This window comes from Phocoena sinus, chromosome 9 (assembly GCF_008692025.1).
Source record: "Phocoena sinus isolate mPhoSin1 chromosome 9, mPhoSin1.pri, whole genome shotgun sequence".
Taxonomy (NCBI): Eukaryota; Metazoa; Chordata; class Mammalia; order Artiodactyla; family Phocoenidae; genus Phocoena; species Phocoena sinus.
In genome coordinates, this window is record NC_045771.1 from 100,183,629 (window position 1) to 100,204,165 (window position 20,537).

At 48.2% G+C, this 20,537-nt stretch overlaps 2 protein-coding genes across 3 annotated transcripts in view; one reads left to right on the forward strand and one right to left on the reverse strand.

Moving 5' to 3' along the window:
• Nucleotides 1–20,537, forward strand: part of VOPP1 (VOPP1 WW domain binding protein) — a 114,791-nt gene that overhangs the window by 70,087 nt on the left and 24,167 nt on the right. For both annotated transcript variants that reach the window (XM_032643415.1, XM_032643416.1), the window contains 2 exons: nt 12,976–13,053; nt 17,988–18,124. In XM_032643415.1, the coding sequence (XP_032499306.1) occupies nt 12,976–13,053; nt 17,988–18,124 (215 nt within the window). The remainder of the gene's footprint in view (nt 1–12,975; nt 13,054–17,987; nt 18,125–20,537) is intronic.
• LANCL2 (LanC like 2) overlaps nt 17,987–20,537 on the reverse strand; it is a 98,026-nt gene continuing 95,475 nt past the window's right edge. The window contains exon 9 of the mRNA XM_032643411.1: nt 17,987–18,205. Within this exon, the coding sequence (XP_032499302.1) occupies nt 18,165–18,205 (41 nt within the window). The 3' untranslated portion in view covers nt 17,987–18,164. The remainder of the gene's footprint in view (nt 18,206–20,537) is intronic.

The following is a 20,537-nucleotide window of genomic DNA, read 5'->3' on the forward strand; positions in this document are numbered from 1 at the left end:
TTTAACGGTGAACAAATATTGTACATGGTCAGAGCTGGAGACCCAGCAAAGGGAGGATCCTGGCCTGGCGGGGAGGACGAGGGGATGGTGCTGAGAAAGACCTCACAGAGCTGACCTTTGACGACTGACGAGCAGTTTCAGAGGCTCTAGTGAGAGTGTATTTGGGGCAGCACAAGGCTGGAGTGTAGGCTGCCCTGCCTGCGGCAGGGGCTGAGATGAATAAGGACGGGGAGGGGCCTTGAATGTCCTTCTGAGCAGCTGAGACTTCCTTCTGCACAAAGCAAGGCGACAGCACCAGCTTGGCCTCTCAGAAGGCTGCTGGCACAGCACTGGGCTGGGAGGTGGAGACTGGAGCTAAGGAGGTTGCTGTGTAGTAAGGGCACAGTGTGGAGGGTCTCTTTCAGTGAAGATGGGCTGAGAGACCAGTCGGTGGGCTCCAGTGTCTCTCAGAAGCATCAGTGTGGGGCTGAAGAGTGGTCTCTGCTTGGCAGACAGTGAGAGAGGGTGCAGAGAACGGGTTCAGCGAGGGGTTTCGCAGAAGGGGGAGAGGGGGGCGGTGGGTTGAAGTTCTCGCAGAGCATCCAGGCAGTGGGGCTTTGCTTCTGCAGCTCAGGAGGGTCCACGGACAGAATGTAGATTTGAGAGTTCTGAGCAGGTAAGGAAAGTTAAACCAACTCAAGTAAAAGTCAAGCTGAGAAAGTCAGCCGGGTGTCAGCCTGAATCCAGGTTTCTAGATTTTTGAGCTAACGGGGACTGGAATCTGTCTGCTTTCCAGAGCTCATGGCCACACTCATCATGCCATTTATGTTTGCCTTACTTGTGTTATTTCACTGAAATGAAACCTAGTGTCAGGTTTCAATTCTATAAGACCACAGGAGGACTTCTGTTTTTCATGTTCAGTTATTACCTCACTGACCAGCGTTTATTTTTTAACCTAAGGCTTAATCAACCCAAGCTATAGAAGGATAAGTTTCTTGTTTTCCAGGTTAGAGTTGAATAGAACTGATATTAAATGATTGTCAATTTACTGAAAGGTGGAAGAGGAGAAACCCTTACCCCAGAAACACAAGGGCAGAGTTTCAAAATCTGGAGCCAGCCAAGGTCAGCAGTCATGGGAAAGCGTCTAGGCCATCTTTCCTCGTCCGCTCACTCAGCTCCGGGGGCAGCTGGACTTGGAGGCAGCAGCTTTTCAAGGGTTAAAATGGCAAGGAAATGAGCACTTTCTAACCCATTTGGTCTTTTAATTTTAGGGCTTATAATAACCACTTATAATACTTTCTCCGTGGAAGAAGTAGAGTGGAATTTCCCTATGTAAATCCCATAAGTACAAGCAATTTAGGTTTATTCCAGTTTGAGATGTTTTCTGGTAAAAGATGTGTCTCTGGAGGAATGACTCCCAGGGCACCTGTCCTCCCAACCCCCAAAGGCTCAAGGTCAGTTCTCATCAGAGCCACTGTGGTCCCCTCTTTAGAGCCCATAGATGTGTGACTTTGCCATGAAGTGTTAAAAGGTCATCAAACTCTAACACCTGTCCTCCCAACCCCCAAAGGCTCAAGGTCAGTTCTCATCAGAGCCACTGTGGTCCCCTCTTTAGAGCCCATAGATGTGTGACTTTGCCATGAAGTGTTAAAAGGTCATCAAACTCTAACTATCTGTTTCCACAGACGGGCACATCCCCGCCTGTCAGGGAAATCAAGTCAGACTGGAAGGAAAATATTCTGACATAAGAATTGTCAGCTGAGATTGACAGAAAGAACCGTCAATTCATCCTCAGATCTGTGAAGTTTTTGACTTGACAGCCAGACACGTATAAGGTCTAAAACCTGTGATTGGAGAGATGAAAGTTCTTTTTTTTTTAAATTTTATTTATTTAATATATTTATTTTTGGCTGCGTTGGGTCTTTGTGGCTGCGTGCCGGCTTTCTCTAGTTGCGGTGAGTGGGAGCTATTCTTCGTTGTGGTGCGTGGGCTTCTCATTGCAGTGGCTTCTCTTGTTGTGGAGCACAGGCTCTAGGCGCATGGGCTTCAGTAGTTGTGGCACGTGGGCTCAGTAGTTGTGGCTCACGGGCTCTAGAGCGCAGGCTCGGTAGTTGTGGCGTATGGGCTTAGTTGCTCCATGGCATGTGGGATCTTCCTGGGCCAGGGCTCGAACCCGTGTCCCCTGCACTGGCAGGCGGATTCTTAACCACCGCACCACCAGGGAAGCCCGAAAGTTCTTTTGAAATGACTTTTTCTCACAGATATTCAATATTGAAACTTATGAGAATATGTCTATTACCTCTTGTGTGATGATGGTGTCGCGGGTTTGTGTGTGTCCAAACACGACATACTGTACCTATTAAATACGTACAGTTCTTTGTATATCGATTATACATCAGTAGAACTGTTTTTTAAAAAAAACGATCAGGAAAGCCAAAACAGCGTCTCCTCCCCTGCTATGTTCCTGCCGGGTGCCCCGAGAGGAAACACCGACAGGCGGGTGGTTCTCCGTCCCGGCTGTGTCCTAGACTCACCTGAGGAGCGATTACCAACCCACAGGCAGAGGCGTGTCTTAAAGCTGCCCAGTAATTGGGGTGTGAGCCAGGGTCGAGAACCACTGCTTTCCAGAGTGCTCGTCACAGAGTGACCACCTGAAGCTGCAGAGGTTCCTCCCGGGCTGCCTCCTTTCCTGTTATACGCCCACAGGTGGAGGGTTCTGCTACTTCGTTCAAACGGAGAACTTTCCCATGGCAGGTTTGGGCCCTTAAGGAAAGGCTGGAGAGATGGTCTGCCATGTTAGGCCGTAATAAGGCTAAAAATAAATAAATATTGAAACATTAAATAATATTTTAAAAGCTTGTTATAGGAAGGTAGAATTGGTGGTGAGTAGTATATTTTAGGACGATAGACTCAATATTGGGAAAGAGGTGGCTGTGGCACATTGATATCCATCTGAACGGGAAGAGTGCTTCGGGGAATTAGTGGGAAACCCGAAATGTCATGAAGATCACAGAGACCTAGTTTAAGGAGGGAAGAGGCGGGAATTCCCAGGATGTCAGTACGCTAAGGAAGCAAGCAGCCTACTGGGGTGAGATTTTAACAGCGCACGTGCGAAAGATGAAAAGCGGGCTCATCACCCAGCGCAGAGTGGTAGGGAACCTCCGTGAAGGCTTCGGGAGAATCATCTAAAAGAGATTAGTAAAGGGGCCTTTTGTGATCATTTGGAACTAATTTGGGTTTGCCTGTTAATGTCCTGTGAGGTTGGGCTCATGTTTTCGATGGGACCGTGAGACGGGGAGATCTGTGGCTTGACAGTGTGCCCGAGGTACATGAAGACATTTAGTAGCAACTCACTCCGTATTTCAGCTGATAAGGTAGAAAGTCTGGTCTAAACAGACAGGCCAGTTAGGTAGATTTGTGGCTAGTGTAATAGCCGTACCTATAAAAGTACAATTAGTAAAACACCACCATGGAAGGAAGGTCTTTGACCATTGGCTTCATCATCACTATTTTATAATTGATTTGAATGAAAATATGGAAGGCATGCTGTAGCAGTCACATTCTCAGGTTGTAGAGAGAGGGGTATCGCATCCAGCTCTTTCTTTTTCAAAGTTTTTAAAAATTTTTATTTATTTTGTGTATTTATTTTCGGCTGCATTGGGTCTTCGTTGCTGTGCACGGGCTCTCTCTAGTTGTGGCGAGCGGGGGCTGCTCTTCGTTGCGGTGCGTGGCTTCTCTTGTGGCGGAGCACGGGCTCCAGGTGCGCGGGCTCTAGAGCGCAGGTTCAGTAGTTGTGGCGCGTGGGCTTAGTTGCTTCGCGGCATGTGGGATCTTCCTGGACCAGGGCTCGAACCTGTGTCCCCTGAATTGGCAGACAGATTCGTAACCACTGCGCCACCAGAGAAGCCCTCCATCTCTTTTCTTTTTCTTTACCTTTCCTTTCCTTCTTTCTCCCTCTCCCTCCCTCCTTTCCTTCCTTCCTCATTTTTTTTTTTTTTTTTTTTGCGGTATGCGGGCCTCTCACTGTTGTGGTCTCTCCCGCTGCGGAGCACAGGCTCCGGACGCGCAGGCTCAGCGGCCATGGCTCACGGGCCCAGCCGCTCTGCGGCATGTGGGATCTTCCTGGACCAGGGCACGAACCCGTGTCCCCTGCATCGGCAGGCAGACTCTCAACCACTGTGCCACCAGGGAAGCCCCTTCCTTCCTCTTTTAAAATTAATATATAATTCAAATACCATAAGATTCACTTCTGCTTTCTTTATATCCAGGCAGTGAACTGATCTGTCCGAGACAGCTGATCAGAGGGCACCTGGTGGTGTTTGGGCCACGTGCCTGGGTGCATGTCCCCCCTCTCCTGCTGCAGGGCCCTCCCTTTCTGCCTACACTGCTGGCTGTCTCCTCTCTGACTTGCCATGCAGCTAGGCCAGGACTCTCTATGTGGAGTGACCTCTCATTCTCTTCCGTTGATTTGCTTACTCCAGGCAGCCTGTCAGACTTTGGGAAGATCTCGGATTCCGGATTATGGTTCAGGATGTGAAAAGATTCCACTTTCTGTTCAGGCCCAAGCCTCGTTCTGCACCTGACCTTACCGTGGGGCTGTCTGTGGACATTGCCGTGCTAAGTCATCGCCATGTGATCATTGCAGAGAGGAGGAGTAGAATTGGCTGGATGTGTTCGGCACTCCTGGGTCCCAACAAAGCTTGATTCTTCATTTAAGTGACAGAAAGCTAGGAGTGCCTTGAGTGACAGAATGAGGATCCCATTCTGACTGGCTAAAATAATGAGCCAGATTGCACACGTTTAAATGTTACAATGGATAACTGTAAGATCCTCTGTTTAGATCCCTAAGCCCTGTACCAGTCCAGGATGGGAAGATAGAACTTACTGGCTCAGAAAAGCTTGGAAGTTTAGTTGACAGAAAGTTCCTTCTGACTCAGCTGTGTTATGGTTGCTAAAAATGTTAGTACTGTCTAAGGCTGCAGTCGTGAGAGTGAATGGGCATTTTTCCTGAGCATGGGGAACCAAGATTTTACCCGAACTGGGCATGCTTTCCTGGAGGAGAGAAGGTTCCAGAAACATGAGAACCACTTCTGATGTTGAAGGACTGGCTCTTGCTGGAACGGCCATGGGAGGTGTGGGCAGCCTCTGGTGGGGTGGTCAAGAGGGAAGGTGAGTCAAGGATGTGCTGGGGGTGAGTTCCTCCCTACAAGGCAGGAGGGACAGAGCTCTTCAGGCTCTCAGGGGACACCTGCCAAGGGTGTTGTATGGCTGAGGGACTGGCCAACCTCGGCGCTGCCCCTGAATTTCACTTCCCTTTTGGAATTTTCTCTGACCTTGTGGGGCTGTGTTTAGTTTTTTCAAGGAGCCCAGTTTCTCACAGATTAATTGGAAATCTCTGATAACCTTGAATATACTTCCTGATTCTAACTCAGGAAGCCTTCTTTAAGCACCTGCCTTGGAAAAGGCAGATGACAATAAAAGCAGCGTAAGAAGCGGGTCCAGGTATCAAGATCCATACGGTATATAATTGAGGAGACCAGACCAACCATCAAGCTAAGAAACTGGGGATTGGACAGGAAAAAAAAAATGTCCTGGCTGATACATAGAAGGGAGAGCATGGTCCGCTGAGACTTAACCCAGAAGGTGCAGGAAGGATTGGCCTCGTGCATGAGATGGGGTTGATGGGAATTTACTTAGAACCCTGAAGTTTTCTGTTTCAGCCATGTCCCGTTCTTTAACACCAAAAAAAAAAAAAAAAAAAAATCCATCCCCCATAAACTCCATCTCTAGGCTTCCACCCTGAAGACTCGACTCATAGTTTAGTTGCTCTACTAGATGCTGAGTTGATTTTCCATGAATCGGTTTAAATATAAGTGACCATTTTACGCCACATGAAAAACTCTACTTAGCAACAGTTGGCCATTTTTTTTAAGAGAGTTTGTAACTTTATTAACATTGGACACTCCCTGACTTGATGCGCTGTCTTTCTCTATTCCTGAGACTTATGTGACTCGAAGGCTAAGAATGGATGTGTGTGGTGGGCAGACCGCTCCCCTCCTGGGCAGTGCCGAGACGGCATGTGCTTACTTCTTAGGCTCCGTAAACTGCCAAAGGGGCCATCCTGTTATATTTGCATTTAATCTCTAACTTGTGGCAGATATACTTCTAGACACAAGCATCGTCAGAACCACATCACCTTTCATATCCTGGGGGGGAAAGGCTACACACCCTGATTTTACCTGTGTGATGTACCCAATTACAAATTCACACCTGCTCAGAGTGGACCGTTCGTTTTCTTACCTTATCAGAAGTGTGTGTTTGGATCCTGGGATACGGTGGAGAATACTTGCTTAACAGGAAGCAACTCCAGGGACCCATTTCTGCTAATGTACATGCTCTTTTCACTCTTCTAAAGCAGGCGTGTGTGTTTCAGACTCCTAGACCTATAATTAGATATGTCCGGGAGTAGATTTAGTAGTTAAAAGCAATGTCCTTTCTACTGCAAGTTTGAGGGTCTGGCACACAGAGTAGAACGAGAAGGAAAATTCAGTTCTGTTGTCTCCGTCCTGATTTGTTCTGCATGCAGTACAGTGAAGGTCACGGGCTTAGTCAGTCTTCAGCCGTCCTTTGGAACACCAGTGCCATCTCAAGGCTTGGGCACTGGGAGCAATAGACCTGGTGTGTTGGATGATGACTTAGTTAGTAGCTAGACTGCCTGCTAATGTTGGCTACTTTTAACATTCTTTTCAGAATTACAGCTGTTTGGAATGTCAGCAGGTGTGTGCTTAGGGCCCCAATTTACCAACAGGTTCATTGGAAGAAAGCAGCAGAGAGAAGGGGGGTGACAGTGTCGCCCCACGGGTAACTGCGTGCCCCTTCGAGTGGTTGGCACTGCCCAGCATCCACATTGGGGGCCAGGCCAGGACTGCACATGGGCCACAAGTGTGCTTGGGGTGCATGGGTCTTCAGCTAAACAAGAGAGCGTAAAGGACACTCTGTTTTGAGAAAAGAAAGCGGATAACCAGTTGACAACGCACGTTTCTGCTGGTGTTCCAAATTTGGATCCAGAAAAGTGAGAGGTAGAGCACTTAGATGTTGAGTCTTGCCTGCAGGAAGTAATTTGAATTAGGAACTCAAAATCGATATACTTTCTTAAAAAATGTTTTTATTTTTTTCATTTTTTTATTGAAGTGTAGTTGATTTACAATGTGTGAGTTTCAGCAAAGTGATTCAGTTATACATATACATATTCTTTTTCATATTCTTTTCCATTGTGGTTTATTACAGGATATTGAATATAGTTCCCTGTGCTGTATGGTAGGACCTTGTTGTTTACATTTTGTACATAGTAGTTTGTATCTGCTAACCCCAAACTCCTACTGTGTCCCTCCCTCACCCCCTTTCCCCTTCGGTAACCGTTAAGTTTGTCTTCTATGTCTGTGAGTCTGTTTCTGTTTCATAAGTAAGTTCATCTGTGTCATATTTTAGATTCCACATATAAGTGATATCATATGATTTTTGTCTTTCTTTGTCTGACTTACTTCACTTAGTATGATCATCTCTAGGTCCTTCCGTGTCGCTGCAAATGGCATTGTTTCATTCTTTCTTACGGCTGAGTGTATTCCATTGTATAAAAATCAGCATACTTATAATCTTCATTCTTAGGCTGAGGTGCGTGTGTGTGTGTGTGTGTAATTCGAGACAGGAGGCTCTACATACGTTTAAAAGCTTGTGGAGATCCTTGTGTTGTGTGCTTCTTCTAACATGGGAACACTGTAGTATGCTGCAGGGGCTTAGGTTTCAAAGCAGCAGATATTTCCTTATGAATATAACTCTGAAGGGACGTGTTTTAACAAATTAGGGTCCCACCCTTATGGCCTCATTTAGCCTTATTTACCTCTTTAAAGGTCCCATCTTTAGATACAGTCACACTGAGGGTAAGGGCTTCAACACGGGCATTTTGAGGAGACACAGTTCAGTCATGAAAACATCCCTCTGCATCACCAGTGTCTCCCATCACCTCCCAAAGCTTCTGAGCGTGGTCTCCAGAGTTTCCCACATACAAAAAAGAAAAGAAAACCTCACTAAATGTTTATCCCTGTATCTGCTTTCCTGTTTTATACCAAGTTCACAGTTGCCAGGCTGGAATGGACTCCAGGTGCCCTTCAGCCCTCACTGTACCCAGAGCTGGGCAGCTCTAATCATAGTCAGGGCCAGGCTACTCTCTGGGAAACATCTTGGTAGTAAAAGTGGTACAACAATGGGAGAGAAATTGTTCTGAGTTGGGAAGATCACAGTCTCTCTGCCCCTAAGCTGCAAATGTCTGCCATCCGCGTTCTCCATCCCCTGCAGCCACCTCCCGCCCTCATTGAGAGCTGTTGATAGTCGGCAGATGAGTGGGGGCATTCCCACCGGAGAGGGAACGAGAGTTGCAGCTTCTAGAATTTGATCACTGCAGGTCATCTAGTAGAATTAGGAGCAAAAATGCAACAGCCGTCTGACCCAGTGTCACCCAGGCAGAAGTCATGGGGGACCAGAAAGAACCCTTAGCCCAGCACCACTGACATCAGGAAGTGATCTGCTAGTCAGGGGACTTGGACCTGCAGCTGCCCAGAACCTACCAGGAGGATGAAAGAAGCCCATCTAGGTACAACAGAAATTTGAGCCTGTCCGCTTTTGACCTGGGGCCTCCACAACAGTAGCTTTGAAGGAATACGTATATCTGTGTGGCTGTATGTGTGACCAAAACGTACGTTTCACAGAACACTTCTTTTGTGGGATTGCCCTCTGATTTTTAAAAAAAGATCTTTACCTTTGTAAAATACGTGTCACAACCCAATAACTTGATTTCATAATCATATCGTGACTAGTGGGTCACGATAGTTGAAAACACTGTTCTGTTGTATAATATTGTGGGAACTTTGGTAGTGCTTCCCAAATCAACACCATACTTTTACCCGATGTCACATCTTACTAAGTTAGTTCTGTCTTCATGCTTACGTTATCGTCTACTAATTGTAGAGAGTTCTTGGCATGGAACGGTGTAGGCGATTTGGCCAATATGCAGTTCCAAGTTAAAGCAAGAACCCCTTCAGGCATTATTAAAGAGTGGTTGCTGGGGCTTCCCTGGTGGCGCAGTGGTTGAGAGTCCGCCTGCCGATGCGGGGGACATGGGTTCGTGCCCCGGTCCGGGAAGATCCCACGTGCCGCGGAGCGGCTGGGCCCCCGTGAGCCATGGCCGCTGAGCCTGTGCGTCTGGAGCCTGTGCTCCGCAACGGGAGAGGCCACAACAGTGAGAGGCCTGCGTACTGCAAAAAAAAAAAGTTGCTGAATTTCTGTCTGTGGCTCCATCCCAAGGACCTCCTGCCATTTACCCAAGGATTCTATGCTTCCTTCACATTGTCTGTTACCATGGTCTTGCTGAATTCCCATCTTTCCCTCCTGTTTCTTCTGGGCTTGGTTTGCTTTCTGGGAAACTTTAAATTCTGCCACATTAAACATCACCTTCCCCTCTACACCTTCTCACCCCCTTTCACTTTCGTAGGCATCCCTCCACTGCCCTTCTCAGTCCTCTCCAGTTGGTTTATTCGCATGAGCTAAATGGTTGTGGAGTCTTACACGGTCACCGTTCATGAGCACAGTCACGACACACCCTCGTGCTGATGTCCACAGCAGCTTGTTAAGCAGAGCCCTGGAAGAACAGGAATACCAGGTGGGATCTGAGAAAGTGGCCCTTTGGCGACAGAAGACTCAGTGTCACTGAAGAGGCAGTGTCTATGCAAAATGCCTTCCTGAAATACTGACCAAATCCTTTCTTGGCTTCAGCAGACAGTGACCTGGGCTGAGAGGAGGCGTGACATCCCTAGCGCCTTGTTTTCTGAGCTTATTTCAAACATGGGGTTGATAATGTTTACCTTGTGTGTTAAATGAGACAGTTGTGAAGCACTGACCTGCCATCTGGAATGTAGGATGTGACCAAAGCCTATAACCTTCGTTCTCATTTGTATGAGTTCTCCATTGCTGAGTAATAAATCACTACAGACTGAGCAGATTGAAGCCACATGTATTTATTATCTTACAAGTCCTATAGATAACAAGTCTGGGCACAGCACCGTTGGGTCCCTTGCTCCAGGTATCACAAAGCTGAAACCAGGAGGTGGCTGGGTTGTGCCCCCTTTTGGAGCTTAGGGTCCTCTTGTAAATTCGTTCAGGTTGATGGCAGAATTCCTGTCCTTGAGGTTGTAGGACTGAAGTCCCAGTTTCCTTGCTGACTGGCTGGGGTTGCACCCAACTCTTGGAGATCACCCTTAGTCCCAGCTCTCTTCTTCAAGCCAGCAGGAGAGCCCCCGGTCTGCTACAGCCGTCTTACACAACATACCACCTTATGTAATGTTCCATAACCATGGGAGTGGCCATCCCATCATATTCACAGGACCCTCCACATTTAAGGGCAGGAGATCATGCAGGCCATGTACTCTAGCGGGGGCAGGAATCTGGGGGCCCTCTTTGAATTCTCTCTACCACATTATCACATTTATCATGAATCTAACATAGTTGCTAAGGACGCTTGTCTTTGCAAGTTCATGATCGGAAACAGTCCCATCTCTTTTTGTTTACAATTAATTGTCCGAACTCCACATAAGCTAAAAGGGAGAAGTCCATATCTCCCTTGAGCGCTCCCCCACTCCCTCTACACACATGCACACACACCCGCACACACCAAGGAGTTCCTGTGGACGGTGCTGTACGTGGTGTTAGTGGTTCATGCACTGCTGGTCCAGCCCTGGCCTAGACGCCCTGACTGCCCTACACCGGGCATTTCATTTTGTCTTCCACTCTGTACCTAGCCTTCCTCTCCACAATGCAGCTGGAGGGCCAGCGGACCAGCCACCCTGGAGCCAGCTCTCCTCTCCCAGCACTGAGGCCCTTGTGCTGGCCCACATCATAGCCAGGCTGGATCTCTGAGTGGTCATATGTCACCCTCTCAGTGAATCATCCCTGACACCTGGTCTTAAACTGTATCATCCACCACTCCCTCCCCTGCGCTATTGATCCGCCGGCTTCTGCTTTATTTTTCACCGCGGTGGAACTTACTGCCATCTAACCCAGTTCATGTTTTTCTTGCTTGTCGTTTGTCTCCCTCTTCTAGAAAGAAAGCTCCTCCATGGCAGGGACTTCTGTTTGGGTTTTCATTGCTCCACCCCCAGGACCCAGCACAGACCGAGTTCAGAGTGGCACTTCAGTGACTTTTTGTTAGATGCATGGGTTGTGGGAACCAGTAGTGTTTTGAAGTGCACACTTCAGTGCTCTGCTAGATCTTCGTTGGTTAAGTCAAGTTAAGCAGATTAGCTTGTGTCACCAGCTTATTGGAGCATCTCGTCAAAATCATGAGATATTCATAGACTGTGGGAGGAATGGGCGGGAAACTTCTGATCACGTGGAGAAGCGTGTGTGTGTGTGTGTGTGTGTGTGTGTGTGTGTGTGTGTGTGTGTGATGGCAGTGGTTCAGTGGGGGTCTCTCAGCTCAGTTTGTCCTTGAAAGGATAGAGGATTTAGCAGTGATTGGGTGCTGGATGTTTAAAGACCTAGAGGTAAAGCCCTAGGAGCCAAAGAAGGAAAAGCAGCGCTGGAGCTCAGGTGTGCCGAGTTCCATTGTAACTCATAACTCTCCATCTTAACTAATGTTTTTGTTTGTTCGTTTGTTTGTTTTGTTTTGTTTTTGTTTTGCGGTACGCGGGCCTCTCACGGTTGTGGCCTCTCCCATTGCGGAGCACAGGCTCCGGACGCACAGGCTCAGCGGCCACGGCTCACGGGCCCAGCCGCTCTGCGGCATGTGGGGTCTTCCCGGACCGGGGCACGAACCCGCGTCCCCTGCGTCAGCAGGCAGACTCTCAACCACTGCGCCACCAGGGACCAGGGAAACCCTTAACTAATGTTTTATAGGGAGCTATTTTCTACATAAAACAAGTCAATTTGTACTGGAATTACCTACAAATTGTGTCCAAGGTCTTGGATCAAATTGTGCATTTCTCCCAACTACTTCTTTGTTTTTAAAAGAAAAAAATTGCCGGGAACCTAGATCACAATTCTGTGATCATTTAATATGATTGAGAAACAGGCTTGCCCACCCTCGCACACACCCAGTCCACTGCCACTTGGATTGAAATTGCTTTAGTGAAAGTGTCTCTGTGAAAACCAAAGTGCAGATGTTTTCACAGCTCCTCTCTTTTCATAAAGAAGGCGGGGCTGGAGAGGAGTGGGAATATTGAAGGAGGCCAAAATAACCGCTTGGAGCCTGGCCCCTGGCTGCTCTGGACCTGCCCTCGGAGGGCGAGGGCCTTTCTCAGGGATCTTCTGGGGGAGGGAAGGTGCTGAGCGCTGTGAGCGTCAGCATCGCGGGGGCAGGACAGGTGTGAGGAGCCCTGGCCCTTGTCAGCAGTTCACACGAGGACGCTGGCCTTCAGACTTAAAACAACGCTGTAAGGAGCTCCTGCCCACCCACCCCTTTTGCTTATGGGGAAACTGAGGTTCACAGAGGTTTAATAACTTGCTAGAAGTCCTGCAGCTGGTAAGTGGCAAGACCAGGACTAAACCACCTGACTTGTCTAACTTCGTAACCTCTGCCCTCGACCTCGCTGGCCTTGTCGTTACAGATTCCCATCTTCTGACGGGGGTCAGCGCTGAGCAGGGTCTACAGCGCTCTGACGCTCCCCTCTGGTTTCATGCAGGTGTTTGGTCATCCAGTTACAGGGCTTCCCCGGAAGGAAACCACTGTGATTCTGCCCACAGGATATGTAGCAGACAGGTGCTTTGCATGACACTGTCCCTCTCAGCGCCTTCCGTTTGGGCCACCCGTTTGGACTACCACAGCTCCGCTAGTTTCCTAAAATGCAGTGGTGGCAGTTCTGTCCTTTGCACTGAAGTCTGCCTGGACCTCCCGACTGCTCTGGCCCTTCTTCCGCAGGATGCTGACGGCCTGTGCCCTCTCTCCCGCAGATGCCGCCCTTACGAGGACTGCTGTGGCTCCAGGTGCTGTGTGCGTGCCCTCTCCATACAGAGGCTCTGGTATTTTTGGTAGGTCACGACTCTTCCTGGTCTCATCTGCTCCCCCTGCCCTCCCCCAGGGCTCTGCCCGGTCAGTTTGTCACAGCCAAGGTGACATCACCTCCCCCTGAGGCACCGTGGTCTCCGGGTGGCCTCAAGAAAGCAGGTACGTTGGGGCTGGCTTCACGTCAAGCACTTCTGCTCACGGAGTTTGGAGAAACTCGTCCCCATTTCCACAGACTTGTGGCTCGGAAAGAAGACTTACTCTTTTGGAAGCTGGACTGTACAGAAGCCTGGTCCTTCAGCGGCTCCTCCACCGATTTCTGAAACGGAGCTGAGGCCAGTTGTGTTAATCAGAGAATCAGCCCATCTCGTTACAAAGTTTCCACTGCCTGGAAATCTTCCGTATTCGCATTGTGTCCGCTGAGTCCTGACTTTCCAGACAGACAGCCCGCATCCTTGCCCATCTTCCAGCTCTACTGGGGGAAGTTGGAAAAGCTGTCTGGAGTCTGTAAGATTGGACCTCGGGAGAGAATGAGGGAGTAAAGCTGACAGAGTCCTAAAAGGATAGGATGCAGAGTTTCCACTAAGGAGAGGAACCTCCCGTGAGTGGCCAACCTCAGAGGATGGTTTGGAGGCTTGTCTGAAGGTTCATTTGACTCTGTAGATAAGAGATAGGCTTCAGATGACAGAGATGGCAGAGTACGTGTGGGAAAGGATTTGCCTAAAACCAAAAGGGCATTTCCTGTGCCTGCCGCGCTCTCCTCTGCACCACTGCAGAGGTACAGTCTTCGAGGCAAACCCCGTGAGGGATTAGGACCCAGCTTTAAGGTTTAAGCTTCTTCATGGGTTTCAGGTTCTGACATTCCTGACGTCTAAAGACTTTAAGGCCTTTCCAGAGCGTGTGGTGGCAGACACTTGCATTTTTGGTGAGATTTTTGCCTTTGCCTCCTGACAGCTGTTCCTAATGTTTGATTAGGGAAGTCAGCAGGAAGTGGGTACTCCACCTGCCACGTTTTCTTTAATAGGAGACCCTCTTTTCGTTCTCACCATCACCACCTCCTTGATGGGGCTTTGGCCATTTGGGGGCTGGACTCACCTGTCACATCGGGCTCTGAACAGTGCCACGCTGGTGTTGGCTTCTCCCCACCTCCTAGTTGCTAGTGCCTCAAACTCTGTAATAGAAGGAGAACTTTTTTACCCTGAGATTTTCCACATGTTAACACCTCTGTGTACCTATCAAGGTGGAAGGGACGGGTACCAAAGCTGGGGTGAGGAGGGCCGGGGGAGGGGGCATTTCAGAGCTTTGCCTGGCTTTACACACGCGCCCCCTCAGAACTTGCCTCTCCGGGGCCTTGTGGTCGAGGGTCCCGAAAGGGATCAGCCGTGCTTCAGGTTGGCTTGAAACACCAGACGAATGATGATGAGATTGTGGAAATGCTCCTTAAAAATAAGAAAACGTGTCAAAGTTTAGACATCACGTGATTAGAAAGAAGGAAAAATGGAAAGTCCAGGAGAGCTCTGAGGGCCTGGCTGCTAGAGCAGCTTCTGTCGACCTTCCTTGGAAGCGTTCATTCCCTCAGCTGGTAGCCGGTGCTTCTGAGCTGTTGGCCAGCGTCACTTGTCAGGGTCAGGGCACCTCAGCGAGCCAGTGGGTCCCTACACAGAGGCATCTCATGAGAGCCATGGAAGGAGGGCAGGTCTCCAAGGTCGGGGTGCCAGATACCAGAAGGTTTGGTTGAGTTCTCTGAGTTGAGATTCTGATACCAGATAGCAGCTTCTAAACTGGGGATACAGCCAGAGAGTACCTTGAGATGCAAGTCTGAGGTGCCCCAGCTGAAGTCAGAGGACACAGGGTTTCCGCTCCATGGGTTCCTTCTCTCAGTTATGTGTCTGGTATGGAGAAGGCCCCATGGCAGCCGGGCTCCTGAAACAGACAGATATCTAGACACATGGAGAGTTTTAGACCAGTGTTCTGGAAACAAAGCGTGCAGCCTCTGATGCCACAGACGTTGGGGAGAGAGCTGCACAGCTTCTGACCGGGCCTCAGCGAGGGCCTTCCCTGCGAAGGGCCCACCACACTGCACTCAGAGAGGGCCTTGCCTGCGAAGGGCCCAGCACATTGCAGGGCAGGGACGTAGGCATGCCCCTGGTGAGGGGGTGATGGGGAGCTGGTGTGGGGGCAGGTTTGCAGGGCAGGCAGGAGGTTGGCAGGATGGAGCTGGGCATCGCGTGGAAGGAGGGCGGCTCTCCAAGCTGGTCCCACTTGACTCTGGAGGAATTTGGGCTCCTTACCATAACACAAGAGGTTTTGGAGGAGAATGCTTTCAGAAGTCCCTGCCAGCTCTAAAATCTTAAGTAATCTTTAACCAGGATAGTCTAATGAAATCCCCAGGATCAGAAAAGGTGTAGAGTTGGAGAGCACACTGCAACAGAGTGCAGCCTGGCAGGTGAGTGCAGCCCTGCTGCCAGGGCTCCCACGGGGCTGGGGGCTGGGGCAGGTCGGCCCTGGATCTGCAGGGGCTCTGCTGCTGCCTGGGGCCTGCATTGGGAGCTGAGAACTGCTGTTCCAAGTGCTGCGGGGGGGAGGCAGGAAGGGACTGGAAAAACAAATTGAATTGAAGAAACCGGATTACTTTTGATGACAGAAAAGGCACAAACTTCCTCTCTTGATCCCAGGGAAGCTCCCCAGACCCGCTCAGCAGTGGAAGAGAATGTCTAGGAAACAATCGTCCTGTAACAGCACTTCCAAGAGCTGCTTTCTTACCGTGGCACGCCTTCCCTCACTGACACCCTGCTTCCTCCCGCTGTTCCCAGAAGCTCATTCCCCTGCACCCTTGTTAGTTTCTCTCAGACTACTGCTTCAGTAAGGAATGAGTCTGATGATTGCCCCCTAAGCCGGGAGTTGGTCTCCTGCCATGTGACTTTGTTCTTATTTGCTTGCACCTGTGTGCTCTCCAGCAGTCCACGGTGTGAGGTGTGTATCACTTTTATTTGTCTAGGAAGAAATATGTATTCCATTTGATGGTGTAACCAACATTTTGGCTTGTCTCATGGAAGAGACCAAGATCTCGTATGGCTTCTGCATTTCTAATCCAGAGAGCCTGGTCCCTTGGGAGTGAGCAGTAGTGTTACTGAGAAGGGAAACCCTCTTGTGCATTTAGCCTCCCTGTGCTTTACCTTTCTGCTCAGGTGTTTAGAGTTGGACCCAGGGTTGAACGTAAGATTATCATGGAGTCCAAATGAAGCTGTCCCCTTTGGATTCCAGCATCTGACTTCGGAGAGGGCCTTGTTTTGCACACCTTGGATTCCTCTAGCTCCCCAAGACTGCGCCCCTCTGACCCCCCTCCCCATCTGCAGCTCACAGCTGTCCTCTCCGGGTCTGTCACCCACCCAGCTTTTCGTGTGGGAGCACTCGTGCTGTTCTTTCCACCCAGAAAGAAAGCTCCTTCCCTTCCCTTCAATTTGTCTCTTTCTTTCCATCATTCAGGCTCAGCTCAGATGTTGCTTTGAAGGAAAAGAAGCTTCCTCACTCTGACAGATGCCCTTGTTAACCCTCTTGTTGCATTGAATTGTACCCTTGAAATGATGAACAGAGTTGTGTGTTATGTATATTTTACCCGCCACTCCCACCCCGAACCTATGTTGCATCCTTGCTTTTCTTAGCACTGTCAGAGTTGTAAATAAACACTTTTGTTAATTTGTTGTTTACTGTCCCCCTCCCCTATGAGAACTCAAGTTCAGTGAGGGGGAGACCCCACCTGTCTTACGCCCTGGAATGCACAGACTGGTGCTGGGATCATGGCAGGTGCTTAAAATTTTTGTTGAATGAATAATGAATTAGATGAGAGATCAGAAAGCCACAATTTCAGTCCTTTTCCTGAATCATTTCCTGTCTGGTGCCCCTGATCTTTGTTCGTGTTCAGCGTTCCAAGGTTGTCCGGTAAACGCTTACTGACTGACTAATGGACTTAATTTAACCCTTAACATTATGTTAATTATTCTTGAAGGCTTTATTGTCTCCTCTTTTCTTAAATTTCATTTGTGTGTGGACAGGTGCCTTTAGACCATGACGTGGCCAGCTCTGCTGTGTGTGCATCCTTTACAAGAGTGTGTGTGCATGTTGAGTGAGGTTCTGGAAGGTTCTGTGAGTCCCATCGTCATATCAGTTTAGAGATGGGCAAGTTTCTCAGTTATGTCTGTGTGGAACAGACAACTCGGCCCTTCTCAGAATGACTCCCCCTGTTTCTAGAAAAATGGGTATAGTGCAAATGTGAGGTGGGAAGAGTCATTCATTCATTCATTATTTATTGAATGCCAGTGATACATCTGAGAATTCTTAGATGATTTGAACAAAGGTCCGATCCTTAGCCTCCGCTCTGTGTCCGTTAGACTGTAGGGTCATGGTAGAAGGTTCAGCCATACTTAGAACCTAGAGATTGAAAAACAGCCTGTTTATTGACTGTGAGCGTTTTCTCTATTCCTATAGTTTCTCTATAATTAAGAAGTGCTCTAGGAAGGGCGCTTAAAAAAATATTTTTTATGGATGTTCATATAATAATGGAGAGAAAACTGCTAGAAAGGATCACGTGCTTACTCTTCTTGCTTTGACAGTAAAGAAAAATGGGGGAAATAGACAGTGAAGACCAGCAGTAGTGTTCAAACTGGATTGAAAAGGCATCTCCCGTTTTGACTAAAATATCGAGTTGAGGTCAGGAAGGTAATTGCACCAGCCCTTTGAAGCCAACGGCCATTTGGAGCTTTTGAAGCAGAAAGCTCACTTCGAGAGCTTCTCAGCATGAGTGGCCTCCATCCAGGGCCACCCAGAGCTCTGCAAGCCAGCTGTCTCCCTGGTGTGCTCCACCGGGCCCGTCCCGGGGGAAGGTGGTCGGGGAGGACCAGCCAGGGAGCCCTGCCGTCTGCCCAGGCCTCTGCCTGGGGCCTCACCCTGTGCTCTCGCCCAGGTTCCTCCTGATGATGGGCGTGCTCTTCTGCTGTGGAGCCGGCTTCTTCATCCGGAGGCGCATGTACCCCCCGCCGCTGATCGAGGAGCCGGCGTTCAACGTGTCCTACACCAGGCAGCCCCCGAACCCCACTCCAGGTCAGCCAAGCCCTCTGTCCTTGTCTCTCCTCCTTTCAGTTTACATGTTCTCTGTAAGCATGTTCTCTGCCACGGAATATGCTGGAAGAAAAAATTCAGGCCATGTTCATTCATTTAAGTTCTGATGATCAACCTTACTGTGCATTTGTGCTGATAATAAGTGCAATGTCTGCTGTGTTGTATGTCTGTCACCTCTTGTTCTTACCTAATTCTTGGTGCATCTTTTATGCATGTTTATGCAGCACGTTATTTGCTCTTTTTTTCCTAAACATTATTTCATGTGTAAATTTTTATGTAGAAACTGTACTGTCCATGACATTCTTAATGCTTCTGGACTAAATATTAATCGTGTTACTAAATGGTGATTTGCTTAGATAGTCTGTCCTTGCTGATCATTTGTTTTCTTTTGTTTTGCTTTTCATTCGTTCATTCAATAAGCGTTTGCTGTGCATTTATGAGTATTGTGAGTACTTATTAATTGTGCTGCTATAGACATGTCTGCACAAGTTACATTTGGCCTATGTAGGGAACATTACCCAGAGTGGTGCCCCAGGGTCAAAAAGAATTCGTGGTTTCCTAATTCTTATAAAACACTGCTTTAACTACCTAAACCTCAGACATACTGTGGTGGGTGAATTCAAGTTTCCCTCGGGACATGGGCCCGTTCCTTGTTTTGAAATTACATGTGAGATGTTTCCCTTCCCTTTGGGGGCAGGGGGCGCCAGGGACTCTGCAGGGCTGGGGAGGCACTGCTCCTTGAGCTCCTGTCTTTGGGCCTGTGTGGTGGGCCAGTGGCCGCGTGGCTCCCTGCATGCCACCTGCCCCGTCAGGCTTCCCACCTCCAGAGTGTGGGCGGGCTCCCTCTATTCATCACACGCCATAGGGAGACAGTCGGACATCTAGAGTTCTGTTCCAGTTTTTACAGAGTTCCGGTTCTGTAAGATAAGTCCTAAGATCTGCTGTACAGCGTGGGACCTATAGTTAGTAACACTGTGTCGTATACACACGCCTTTGCTGAGTGGAGGTCTTATGTTGTGTCATCACAAATTCAGAGGGCAGCAGGAAATGCTTGGAGGTGATGGATAGGTTTATGGCATATATTGTGGGGATGGCTTCACGGTGTATATGGATTTCTGAACTCATCAAGTTGTAGACGTTACATATGTTCACCTTTTTGTATGTCGATCACACCTCAAAGAAAAAAGAAAGAAGTTGGGGGATCGAGTGTGGGAAGAGCTCTCTCTCATCTGCCCTTTAGACACAGAGATGCTGAGATGGGCATTTGCTGGTCTGGTTTTTATAGTTTTATTCCACCAAACACTCCACCGGGTTTTCTTTTATTATTTTTTTAAAACGTTGCTAAAAATCTGAATATGTGTTTTCCACAACAGTTCCGAGGTTGCTGTAGCTTAAACTTTCTCTCAGGGTTAGTACCACTTTTCATGCATAAGTGGATTTTTATTCTTTCATATTTGGAAAGATTTGAATAGCTTCAAATCTATGCTCCAGCATAGGGCAAAGTGCAAATTTTCAGTTAAAATGGGAGGCCAAACCTAGATTTTATCTGGCTTAGTCTGAGTTGTCAGTCCTTTGATTTTTTTTTTTTTTTCAAGAAGCAGACAGTAGATCAGAGAAATGGGTAAAAGACTAATGAATTTCCTTTTCCTTCTGTCTTCATGACATGGATTTTTAGTGGCCCGTGTGGCCACAGATGCAAGATGCCACGTGTGCTTGGCCCACAGCGTCAGGCCTGGGCTGGGGCCCGGGAGCTGAGCTGCCTGCACACGGCGGCCTCTTTTCTTTCTTTCTTTTTTTTTTTTTGTGGTACGCGGGCCTCTCACTGTTGTGGCCTCTCCCGTTGCGGAGCACAGGCTCCAGACGCACAGGCTCAGTGAATGACGTATCAATGAAAAATTAATACAAAAACATATGCAATGTAAGTGAACTGACATTTAAAGGTAAATTCATAGCCTTATTCTTTGTTACAAGTTTAAAATAAGAAGGTGAATTAGCTGACCTCTCCTTGAAAGAGGTTCAGAAATTAATAAACTCACAGAAAGCAGTAAGAAGTACATAATAAAAAATAAAAATTAATTACAGGAAAAAGAAAAATTGATTTGCAGATCTAAAAGTTAGTGCTTGGTGAAAGGCAATAAAAGTAAACGATATTGCTAATATAGATCCAGAAAAAACTATAATTGGAAAAGATACATGCACCCCTATGTTCACAGCAGCAGTATTTGCAATAGCCAAGACATGGAAGCAACCTAAATGTCCATCGACAGAGAAGTGGCTAAGGAAGATGTGGTATATATACACAATGGAATATTACTCAGCCATAAAAAGAATGAAATGATGCCATTTGCAGCAACATGGGTGGACTTATCATATTAAGTGAAGTAAGTCAGAAAGA